General features: G+C 41.0%; 1 protein-coding gene across 1 annotated transcript in view; it reads left to right on the top strand.

Annotated features, from left to right (window-relative positions):
- NWD2 (NACHT and WD repeat domain containing 2) overlaps positions 1-12,929 on the top strand; it is a 137,516-nt gene that overhangs the window by 113,957 nt on the left and 10,630 nt on the right. Inside the window, exons 4-5 of the mRNA XM_008140206.3 lie at positions 8,754-8,957; positions 12,225-12,369. Coding sequence (XP_008138428.2) covers positions 8,754-8,957; positions 12,225-12,369 — 349 coding nt within the window. The remainder of the gene's footprint in view (positions 1-8,753; positions 8,958-12,224; positions 12,370-12,929) is intronic.

The following is a 12,929-nucleotide window of genomic DNA, read 5'->3' as shown; positions in this document are numbered from 1 at the left end:
CAGTGCTGTAGACAAGGAAGGCTTTACAAAGGTGTAATGGCAGAGCAGCAACGAGACCCCGGAGCACGCCTGGAATCCCCCTCCAGCCCCCCAGAACTCTTCTGGAGGAACCCGGGGGACTCTGAACTGCACAGAAGGGAGATGCAAAGCCAGAGAAATCCTATTCCGAGAGAATGATTCTGACCCTGCTTTATCACCAGCTGCTAGTGCTAGGAAACATGGATGACAAACACTGCCACGTACTCAATATTTTCCATCAGGAAAGGGAGATGATGATATTCAAATGTATATCCCTTTCCATTAAAACCATTTATATGGGACGACTTCAAGCTAAAAAGCTTCTGCACGGCAAAAGGAACCATCAACAAAATGAAAAGAAAACCTCCTGTAGGGGAGAACATACTCACCAATGATACATCCCACAGGGGTTAATTCCCAAAATATATAAAGGACATAAGAAAAACCACTTAAATGCATTTTTAAAAAATATATTTTATTGATTTTTTTACAGAGAGGAAGGGAGAGGGAGAGAGAGTTAGAAACATTGATGAGAGAGAAACATCGATCAGCTGCCTCCTGCACACCCCCCACTGGGGATGTGCCCACAACCAAGGTACATGCCCTTGACCGGAATCAAACCTGGGACCCTTGAGTGCTCAGGCCTACGCTCTATCCACTGAGCCAAACCGGTTAGGACTTAAAAGGAGTTTTTAAAATACTGGTTTTGATTCACTGCCATCTAAGGAGACAGAATATTAGGCAAGATACCAGAAGGATTTATAAGTGAAATTCCACGGACAGATTAGGCAGAGACTGAAGGGGGCCTCCAGGAGCCCAGGCCTCATCAGCGGGTCCCCACGTATAATGCTGTTGTCCTCATTGAAACAGTAACACTTAATGAGCCCGCTTTCCTTCTGTCCAGTTCTCAGGCCCACAGGGCACATGCCAGGCCTGTCTGCTCCGTCCCCCTTTCAAAAGAAGAAACTTTTCTTGGAATTGTGGACGGGCATTGCATGGGCAATTCAGCTTTTTTGTAAGGCTTTCAAAGCAGCGCTGAAAGGCCGCTGCAGGATCCGCGCATGCGCACAGGCAGTTCTGAAAGACCCTTGAGCCAGGCTGACCCCAGCTGACCCCTGCAAGGCAGCAGGAAGCGAAGTGGGAGCCTGCTGTGGGCCAGGCCTCGTGTGGTTACCCAACCCTGGACAAGGACCCGGCCAGCTGGACGGGGCGGGGCGGGGGGGGGGGGGGGGGCTGGCTCTGCAGGCACTACAGCATGAGGGAATGCATGGTTTATGGAGTATCGAGTTAGAAATCAGATCTGAGCGTGGGACTTTTTATATCTTCAATACAAATCGATGCCATTTCCACTGATATGATGCCCTCAATATTTGCTAGCTTAGTGATGGGATATTTTGTAAGATATTATTTATAAAAGAAATTGGAAGAATCTAAATATCAGTAAGAAAAATGGTGAAGAAAATGTGAAATATTCTTATGGTGGAATAGTATAACTATGCAAAGGAATAAACTATATCTAAATTTATCAGTGGAGTCATCACAAAATTATAAGAATGAGAAAAGGTGTGGAATGTGTCCCATACATAATTTGTGTAAATATTAAAATAAAATGCCCATATATGTATATAAGTATATATAAAATATAAAAATAAGCTGAAGGGTATATAACAGATTTATAATATGTGCATTTGGGGAAGGAAGTGAGGGGAGGGAATCAGCCTGAATTTTCAGGTCAAAGGGGAATTCAGCGTAATCTGCTATATTTTATTCCTTTTATTTGAAACCTGTAAGTTGAGCCCTAGCCGTCGGATAGAGCGTTGGCCCTTGGACTGAAGGGTCCTGGGTTGGCAACCAATCGACATGTCTCTCTCACATCGATGTTTCTTTCTATTTCTCCCTCTCCCTTCCACTCTCTCTAAAAATCAATGGAAAAATATCCTTGAGTGAGGATTAACCAAAAAATAAAAACTGTAAGTTGAAAACGAATGGAATCTGTAAGATGAAAGGCAAAAGGAACTGTGCTTTAGAACAGTACTCTTGTCAATAAAATATATTTCCATGGGGTGGAGACTGACATTCCCGATACCGCTGTACATGCATACTGGAATGGAACAATCAAGGAAATGAATGGCAGATGGTGGGGTCCAGGTTTCTCGGAGTTGGAGTCTAAATGTATTGATCAGCTAGAGGAGGGAGGCTAGAATGATCCACAGGGTGATGGGTTAGAATAGGAGACACTTGGAGTTTATAGAGAACTCGTGTTTAACTTAGTAGAGATTACGTATAAGAATAGTAATGAGCACAGATGGTTACCTATGGGAATATTTACAGAGATGTGTATATACATGGGTTAGTATTCGCACATATAATTCTTTGCTCCATCAGCTAAGAAGGCCTAAAAGAAATGACACTAGAGTAGTAACAAACACATCTAGCACCCACACCCTGGTTTCTAATACCATTCTCCAGTGAAAGGAACAAGGCTCCTTGGAGAAATGATTTTGGAGCTGGAGTAGCAAATACACAAGAAGAACCTGAGCATCTTGTAGTGGCAGAAAGTAAGTAGTTCTTAAAAAAAAAAGAAGAAAGAAAGAAAGAAAGAAAGAAAGAAAGAAAGAAAGAAAGAAAGAAAGAAAGAAAGAAAGAAAAGAGAGAGAGAGAGAGAGAGAGAGAGAGAGAGAGAGAGAGAGAGAGAGAGAAAGAAAGAAAGAAAAAGAAAGAAAGAAAAGGAGGAAAGAAAAGAAAAGAAAAGAAAAGAAAAAAGAAAAAAAAAAGAAATTGCCACAATCATGTGGTATGTCAAAGAGACCTAGGAGCCAAATACAAGAGCTTCCAGTGACCAAAGTTGAAATAATTTGAGCAACAAAATAAACTAGCATTAGATCATAACCCAAAATATAAATATTCATGAGTTGCTTCTGATCTAAATGATTGAAAAAAATTAACAAATGAGGGAAGAAGAGACAAATCTCTTGTGCAAAATAATTCCAAATTATGTAGATTCTTCACCCTGAAGGAGGGGAACCCCTTAAGTGTGGGCTGCACAAAGCAACTTCCTTCTAATGAGTACAGTATGGAAATGGGAAGGAGGTAGGGCAGTCACTTCACAGTGGAGAAACACAGCCAACATTGCCTCAGCCGGGTGATCAAGGTCAATATCAACACTCCTAAGTTATGTTGACAGTAAGTACTTTGACATGATGAAAATGCACTTTACCTCTATGATCTTCCTCCCCAAACCCATTAACTACAGTCCGATAATGACAAAAATATCAGGCAAATTCCAATAGGGGATTTCCTACAAAAGGCAAGACCACTACTCCTCAAAATGGTCAACGTCATCAAAAGCAAAGAAAACCTGAGAAACTGTCAGAGCTAAGAGGCGCCTAAGGAGAAATCACAACTAATTGTAATATGAGGTCCTGGATGGCATCCTAGAACAAAAGGACATTAAGGGCAAACTGTGGCAAACTGAATAAACTACAGGCTGTGGCTCATAAAGATGTACCCGTATGGGTTCAGTAATTGTAATAAATGGTCCAAACCAATGTAAGATGTTAAAAATAGGGGAAACTGGTGGAAGAGGGGTGGTAAATGGGAACTTCTAATTCTATCTGCTCAATTTTTCTGTAAGCCTGAAATTGTATACACACACACACACACACACACACACACACACACACACACACAAAGAATATGTACTTATAAATATTTATTATAAAGAATTGGCTCTCCCTAGCTGATTTGGCTCAGTGGATAGAGGTCAGCCTGCAGATTAAAGGGTCCTGGGTTTGATTCTGGTCAAGGGGCACATGCCCAGGTTGCAGGCTTGATCCCCCATAGGGGGATCTCTGAAATCAATAAAAATATATTTTTAAAAATATTGGCTCATCTGATTATGGAGGCTGAGAAGTCCCATGATCTGCCCTCTGCATCTGGAAACCCAGGAAAGTGAGTGGTGTAGCCCCAGCCTGAGTCCAAAGGCCCCAGACCCGGCAGTGCCGATGGTGGACGTCCCCGTCTGAGTGCAGAAGACAGTGTCCCAGCTCCTGCAGAGAGTCAGGCAGCGAGAGGGAATGCTCCCTTCCTCCACCCTTTTGTTCCATTCCAGCCCTTGACGGATTGGCTGACGTCTGCTCGAATTGGAGAAGGCAGTCTGCTTTACTCAGGCTGCTGGTTCTGGCTGCTAATCTCATCCAGAAACACCTCCCAGACATACCCAGACAGTGCTTAGCCAAATATCTGAGCATTCCATGGGCCGGTCAGGTTGACACATACAATTAACCATCGCGTCCCCTTTCCTCCATTTACGCTTGCATCTTGCGACACGTGGAATAAATTTTGAGTAACTGAGTTGCAGTCCACTTCTTTTTCTTTTTTTTTTTTTTTCAACTTGTTATGGCACCAGTTGGGGGTGGGGACTTCTCCTTTCCCTTCCAGCTGCCCCTGTGAGCAATGGCTCTCATAAACAGCAGCCCAGGGAGCACTTGCCCACCTCTCTGCAAAGAATGGCATCCCTAACCCCCCAAAAGACTCCACCCTCATCTCTTTCCTGACATCCCACCACAGAGCAAAGGCAAGGACATACTGAGGTCACCAGGACAATGGAGAACACTTCAACCCCTCTGTTCTGTTTGCTACAATGAAAACTGCACACCATCACCCTCAGACCCCAAAGAGTCTCAAATGGCAAGCTCAGGCGGAACGAACTGCACAGGAAGAGCAGAGTGGGGGCAGGGGGAATCGCCGTCTGCCCAGTGGAAAAGACAAATCAATTGAAGGCTTAGGAAATGTTCCCTCTAAGCCTTTGAAAGCAGTGGCTTAAATATATCTATATCAGCCTAGAAAGAAGGAAAGGAAGATACAAAAAGTAGAGTGTCCTTTTACATTTAAGTTCCCAGTTGTAATGAACTCAATAGTTCATAAAATACTTTTTTTTTTTAGATGAAGTTCATATAACACAGAATTAACCATTTTAAAGGCAACAATCCAGTGGCACTTAGTACATTTATATTGTTGAGCAACTGCCAACTCTATCTAGTCCCACAGCATCTGGAAGTATTTCTTAGGCTAGAATTTTACATGTAGAAACTACATCTTCTATAATAATAAAAGCGTAATATGCTAATTAGACCGGATGTCCTTCTGGATGACCTTCTGGACGAAGCCGGGCCTGTGAGGGAAGCCCAGGTTCTGGGTGTCTGCTGGTGGCCCGAGGGAAGCCCGGGTCCCAGGTGCCGGAGGGAAGCTGGTGCCAGCAGCCAGGGGAAGGAAGGCATACTCTTGCATGAATCTTGTGCATTGGGCCTCTAGTTTAAAAATATTAGAAAATTTTCTTAGACTTTTCATCAAATTTGGACTTAACTCCCAGATTGTATGTGAGCACTCAGTTGGATTATTGCTTTTTACCTAATAGGACTTATCTTCGGTGTTTAAGAATGGGCCAATTTAAATATGTTTTCACACTTGACCAGGTCGGTGGGAGAGGTGATTATGCATTTCTACAGACCAGTGAAACCTCGTCTGTTTATGTTCATATGTGTTGATAGAGTGTTTAAACAATCCAATAAAAAGTTGAACGTTATTCCAGACTTATGCATTTCTCCCACACAGGGTCACACAAGCAGATTTATCAAGGGTGTAACTAATAAACATCGACCTAAATGCAAAATCAAATATAGCCCCTCAAATCTCCACCAAATTTCTCCTACAAACTGACAAAGTTGGTTTAAGTGAAAAATGAGCTTCTTAAACATTAAGGTCAGAAGGATGTGGAAAATCTGATTCTCTTTTGCTGGTGGGTGTGAATGTTCTACTGCCGTTGTGAACAGGGAGGGAGGCCTCTGGCTCATAATTTCTGTGACTGCCCTGGGGTCATCCATGCATACTCCCCATGGTTACAGAGCTAAGAAATAGGCTGATTAGGAAACCAAGACCAGATTGCATCTTGCCGCCTCCACTCTTACTTCTAGCTTCTTAGACTTGGTCCTGCATCTCTACCCCTGTTCTGAGCCACTGACCATAGGAGCTGGACTTAGCAAATGACTCGGACTGACTCTTTCTCTAAATCACCTCTCCCTGGCTGGGCCAATAGAGGCATGTTTCGTGTGTTACCTTAGAGCTATATCCACACAGAACCCAGAAAAGTCTTCCTGAAAACTATGGTAGCAATCTGCTCTTTTGCTATTTCTCTTTTTGCTAATTCTCAAATAGTAAGATAAGTCTGAGGTAGGATCCTGACTCAGACGCTTGAGAAGTAACTGCTTCATGATTTATGAGCATTCCACCTACAGGAGGAATCGATAGAGAGAAGGAAAAGGAGAGAACAATCCAATAAGTAACTTTAGGCCTACAGCACGTTATTACTTTTCTGGAGTTTCTTTATACATAGTAGGCGCTCAATATATATCTGTGATTTGAATTGGATGAGGATATTTTTTCTTCTCTGGTAATCTCTGAGGAACATTTGCCTTGCTATATGATCAAATAATTATAGCATTTGGTGCCAGCTGTTCAACTCAAATAAACAATTATTTTTAAATAGCCTTCGATTTTTGTAGTGATTTGCTGTGTTCCCATCCTGCCCCTTCAGTGCTTGCTGACCATTATTCATGTGACCTCATATGGCCCATCTGGTGCAGGGGTTCCCAAATTCTAGATTCATGTATAACCTCATTTTAAAATCAAGATTCCTAGGTTCCCTAACCACAGTGCCCTTTAGGTCTAAAAAGAGATCTAGTAACCTATATTTTAACAAGTCCCCTGAGTAATCCAGGTGCAGGTAATCCATCGAGCATATTTTAGAAACTGATCCATAGACTTGACCCTGCCCTGGCCTCTGAGACCAGCCTTATTTAGGGCAGAGAGAAGATGAAGAACCAACCACCTGTAAATTGCTAGTGCAGTAATGCCACTCCTGCCCTGGGACATGATCTTGTTTGACTAGTCACTGTTTTGTCTTCTTTCCACTTCATGTCCAGGATCCAGGCTTGGGTGTCGATAGCTGAGTCCATGATCTTCCTGGAGATGGAGAACTGTGCATTACTAAGTCCCCTATTTAATGTTCTGCCTGTCCACTAGGTCTTCCAGCCATGGCCAAGCTCCACCTGTATGCTTTTTGGATTCCTCCTGTGGCTACTGTTTACAGTCTTCCTTTTCCCTACTGTGCCCATGTGGCTTTGCTGGATGCCTTATCCCAGCACTAATACCTCACTCCTTGTGACAGTCAGCCCTGGCTGAGGATGCTGACTGTCTTTATCCAGAATTAGCCAAGGGTAATAGGATAATCACTAGGCTGGCTACCCACCCTTAAAGGTTCATGCTCATTTGGTCCAAATCAAATGCAGATTAAAATGAAAATGTTTTTCCTTGGCCTTCAGGCTGATACACTGAGTTGGAGTTAGAACACCCTTATCTCAAAAGAGCCCTCTCTGAGCCCTCCTTGACCGTATGAAATAACGGAGACCCAATGTAGAGTTCCTCCATTCAAGTTCCTTGCAAAAGGAGACATTGGAATCATCTTATACATACTGTTTTGTAACTTACCTTTCCACTCAGAGTATATTATAAACACCCTTCTATGTTATAAACTCTATGTTCATAGAGTTCTAGAACGTAATTTGATACATCCTTTGAATAAAGTTATCATAAAATATGGCAATGCCCCCTTTTGCTGAGTACTTAGGTTGTTATACCAGCTCTTTACTGAAAAAACAGGTTCAGCAGACATATTCTGTTAAATCTTTAGTACATTCTTCATTATTTCCTAAAGACAAATTCCCAGAAGAAAAATTGCCAACTCAAAAGTTTTATATATATAATTTTAAGGCTTTTAATACATATTGCCAGAATAACCTCCAAAGAAGTGTCGGATCAATTTTCACACCCATCAGCACCACGTGGGTATTTCCCACACCCTCACATAAAACTGAGCATGTTTTCCTTTGCCAATTTAATAGTAAGAAAATGATATCTTGCTCATATTTTGAATTGTTTTCAGTTACCAGTGAGGTTGATAGTAGCATCACATTCAATGATGTCATACTTCTTTCATTTATAGCTGGGTACATCTGGGGCTTAAAAATCATACAACTGCCTGGCTGGCATGGCTCAGTGGTTGAGCATCCATCTATGAACCAGGAGGTCATGGTTCAATTCCCAATCAGGGCACATGCCCGAGTTGTGGGCTTGATGACCAGTAGAGAGCATGCAGGAGGCAGCCGATCAATGATTCTCTCATCATTGATGTTTCTATCTTTCCCTCTCCCTTCCTCTCTGAAATCAATAATTTTTTAATCGTACTATTAACTTTTAAAAAGCACTTATTTTGTTTGAGAGCTTACATGTTTTTGATATTTCAGGATCCAGCATGTCATCTTTCTGTGTCACAAACAAACCAAAAAAAATCTTAAGGATAGAACAATTTTTGTTGTATTATGTAAACTTTGGGAAAATAAATTTGCTACACAATTCTGTATTTTGAATGTCTAAAATGATATGCAATCTCATTTCTCAGTATGTGAAGGACTTATTATAATTACAATGTAGTTCATCTAATTTTACTTATAAAATAATTCATGGGGTGGAAAAGTAGCCATTGCCATTAAACAAGAAAACTGGTGGCACAATGATCATTGTAACCTATGTGTCATATTTATTGAGCGACTTCATGATGTGAATACTAACATGAACTTTCTTGATGACACACTAACCTGAACTTTCTTGTTGATACACAGGGACTATTAGGGGAAAAATATGGGAACATCCGGATCCCCGGAGAAGTGGAGGCCTCCGAGTTTGAAATGATTTTGGACGCTGCCGTAGAGGCGAAGCTGGAGACCAAGTTACTGGAAGAGTGGTACTGTCGAGATGAGAACTCGGTGCCAGCAGCTTATTACCTCAGACCCAAATCAGAAATGCTGAAAGGCAATAAAAATGCAGTAAGTTACCCTTACTTTAAACTGCTTGTGTCATCCAGGAGTGGTGGACTCAATGTCATTCTGTGTTGCACCCTAAATTTCCTTTTAACAGCAAAATCCAAAGCTAAGAAACCTTCTAATTTTTTTTTATCGTCACGTAAGGATAGTTTATTGATTTGAGAGAGAGGGGGGGGGGGGGTGTGAGGAACATTAATCTGTTGCTTCCTGTACCCACCCCAACCAGGAATCAAACCTGCAACCTAGGGATGTGACCTGACTGGGAATCAAACCTGCAACCTTTCGGTGAACTGGATGACACCCCAAACCAACTGAGCCACCCAGCCAGGGCAGAAACCTTCCCATTTTTGACTCACTTTTCTCTTTAGCAGCTCAGACTTTCCTTCTGGGGTCACTTCCCTCTTCCTGAAGTATAGCTTTTGGAAGTTCCACTAATGAAGCTCAACTAAGAGATACATTTTCTCAGTGTTTGTTTCTCTGAAAATATTATTATTTTTCCCATGTTGCTATATGTCTATTTATTCGGATTAATATGTGTCGTGTTTCTTATATTTGTAAATTCATGTATTCTATCAGTTGTGGAAAGTTCTCAGCCATCACCTCATCAAATAATCTTTCCTCTATTTCCTCTGTTCTTTCCTTTTTGCTCTTTTATTAGATGGACATCAGACCATCTCAGTCTGTCTTCCATGCCTCTTAATCCTCTTTCACATTATCAATTTTCTTACCTCTCTGCTTCTTTCCAGAAGATTATTTTAGATCTTTCTTCCAGTTCATGTATTTTTTTCTTCAGCTGTATTCACTCTGTCCACACAGTGAGTTTTCAAGTTCAACAGTTGTACTTTTAATTTTGTGAATGCTTTATTTTGTTTGTTTGATTGCTGGGATGGTATTTTTAAATGTATTTTGTATAGTTTCTTATTTTTTAATTCAATATTTTTATTTAACATTTCATACAAATTTACTTTATGTTCTTAAATCTTAAGAAGCATCTTGGAATGAGGTTGATTCATACATGACTATGATGGAAACATCGTTGTCCCCTCTCCAACTTGAATCCTAACTGTATCCACGATGTTTCTCCTAAAACTGGATGAAGGAGGAAGAGAAAATGGGTGGGTCTCTGCATTGCAGGAGAGACTGATAAGAAGGCACAGATTCCATCCCTCTTCCAAAGAAGACAGCCTGATACATTTAGCCCCAGGCAGCTCTAAGAGGAGGAGAGCCCTGGGTTGGCAACCCAGTTCTTCATTGAGGGACCTTGCATATTTATTGTTCTGGTACTTAACATAAAGCGTTTTCTCCATGCAATATGAAATAAGGTCAGAATCCTTGATTTTATTTCTTCTCCCTCACATGCATTTTTCAAAGTAATTATCTGCAAGCATGTTGCTTCTGTGGAGAGAAATACTGGGGTAAACCCAAACCATTTCCCAGTTAAATGAGCCAAGAGTAAAGGTAGAGGCTAGTCATTGTCGCTGTCCAAACACACGATCCCTCGAGAATCCAGGTCCACACGGTGGTTTGGGAGCAGTTGCTCACGTGGTGCTGTTTCGCTGGTTTTCGTTATCCCTTCTTCATTTGATTCTATGATCCTCTGGGGAAATTTAAATTATTCTCTAAACCACACATGATATTTCTGCATAAATGGTTGTTAAATATGACTATTGAACATGTATGTGTGTGTGTGTCAAGCTAATATTCCAGTTTTCAGCTGTGTTACCTTTGAATTGCATGACTGGGAACATTTCTGATTATCAGTGTGAATTTAGTTTTCTACAAAAATAGTATTAAGTCATCTACTTAAAATGTTGGCCTGAAATTATTACATAAGTTGTGTAACATGCATCTTAAAATATCTAACATGTCATTCATCCAAATTTTAGGTTTATTACAGTTCATAATTATTGTCAATTGATTGTAGACATAAAACTTTTTGTTGTTGTTAATCCTCACCCAAGGATATTTTCCCATTGATTTTTAGAGAGAGTGGAAGGAAGAGGGAGAGACAGAGAGAGAAACACTGATGTGAGAGAGACACATCAATTGGTTGCCTCCTACACACACCACAGGGACACGGGGATCGAGCCTGCAACCGAAGTACATGCCCTTGACTGGAATCAGATGTGGGATCTGACACTCCAACCACTGCACAAAACCGGATAGGGCAGTGGTCGGCAAACTCATTAGTCAACAGAGCCAAATGTCAACAGTACAACGATTGAAATTTCTTTTGAGAGCCAAATTTTTAAAACTTAAACTTCTTCTAATGCCACTTCTTCAAAATAGACTCGCCCAGGCCATGGTATTTTGTGGAAGAGCCACACTCAAGGGGCCAAAGAGCCGCATGTGGCTCGCGAGCCGACCACTTGCTAGGGCAACATAAAACATTTTTAAATACTTTGGAGGAGCAGGCAGGAAAAGGGAATTGGTTAAAGGCTTTGAAAGGATGAGTGGGAACACACAGAACGTTGTTGTGTGTTGGGCTACCTCTCTGGAGCCAGGGAAGGTCTGCATGGATCCACTAAAAGTCCTCTAAGAGCAAATAGAGAGAAAGTGTGGTTGGAGGAAGCATCAAGGTGGGATTATCTTAGGTGGAGCCATACACTTTGAACTTCAAAACAGGAGTGGCAGCTTACTCTTTCCATTTCCTGCAAACTCTGATTTTACTAGTATTGAGCCCCGTCATGGATACACCATACAGTGCCTATAATTTTTACCTTTGCTTTCCATTTTGGGAAAACATTCCAGGTTTTGTGAAAATTCCATTCAAATACACTCTTTGGACAAAAAAAAAAAATTTAATGAATGAATAGATGAATGTTACTTTCTTGGTAGGCAAACTCCTGTTTTATTTCCTAGAAGATCAGAAAAACAAATGAAGAAGAAACAATGAAAACAATTAAATTATAACATATGAGCACTTCCCCTTCAACTTTCCTTCCTCTTTAGAGAATATTAAAGATATGATTTTTGTTATGACATTTGTATCAAAAATCAAGAGGGAACGACATGGTATAATAAGAAAGCCCAGCAAATACATCCTGTTTGGATTCGCACCCTTGTGTAACTTGGGCAAGTTCACATACAGCATGGAAGCAATTTGTAACTTTTTGGAGTTAGTGGGAGCATCAAGTGAGATACTGTCTGTTAATCTCCTATCATAGTATTGGCACACAGAAACCTTCAAATAATAATAGTTCTTTTGCTTTTAAATACCAGTGTTTCTTTGATGGTTTTAAGACGTATCTCACTTTCACATTTCCATAGATGCAGCCTTCTGCCCATGCGGAGAATGAGAAGACCTGGCAAGAAATATCAGATGAGATCAAAAAGATATTTAAGGCTGCTGTGAAACTGTTACACGAACAGGGGAAAATGAAGCACAGCCAAGCTAAGAGGTACCTGTTCTCAGGTAATTTTTGTAGATCCTCAGTGCACTAAGGAACAGATAGATAATAGACGCATTCACTGCTTCCCTTTCATGGTTCGGCAAATTAAATTTTCTTCAGTACCTGGTAACATTTAATTTTCCTAAATGTCTCCATCTCCTGGAGAGACAAATGTTCTTTTGTTTTTAACTCATCGATAAGCCTTTACTTCACTTGAGGACTTCTCCAGAAAATGTACTTTTTGAAAGAAGTCAGAACATGCTAGATATAATAGACCAGACCCAGCCAGTGTTACTCAGTTAAACTGTTCATTCATTCATTCATTCATTCATTCACTCACCCACTCAGTAAGCATTCATTGAGTTTATACTATGTGCCAGGCACCAGGGAAACAATCATGAATAGGAAGGCAAGGTCTCTGCTCTCCCAGAACTTATTTTTAGTGTGTGGCGGGGGCGGGGGAGGGGGGAGAAATAAATGATAGGCAAGTAATCAAATAAATGAACGAGATCATTTCAGAAAGGATAAGTGATGTGTATAGAACAAAATAGTAATAGGCTGATAGGGCCTGATGAAGGAGGAG

This window comes from Eptesicus fuscus, chromosome 2, assembly GCF_027574615.1.
Source record: "Eptesicus fuscus isolate TK198812 chromosome 2, DD_ASM_mEF_20220401, whole genome shotgun sequence".
Classification (NCBI taxonomy): domain Eukaryota; kingdom Metazoa; phylum Chordata; class Mammalia; order Chiroptera; family Vespertilionidae; genus Eptesicus; species Eptesicus fuscus.
Note: the sequence above shows the minus strand (reverse complement) of the source record. Positions and strands in the feature narration are given on the sequence as shown.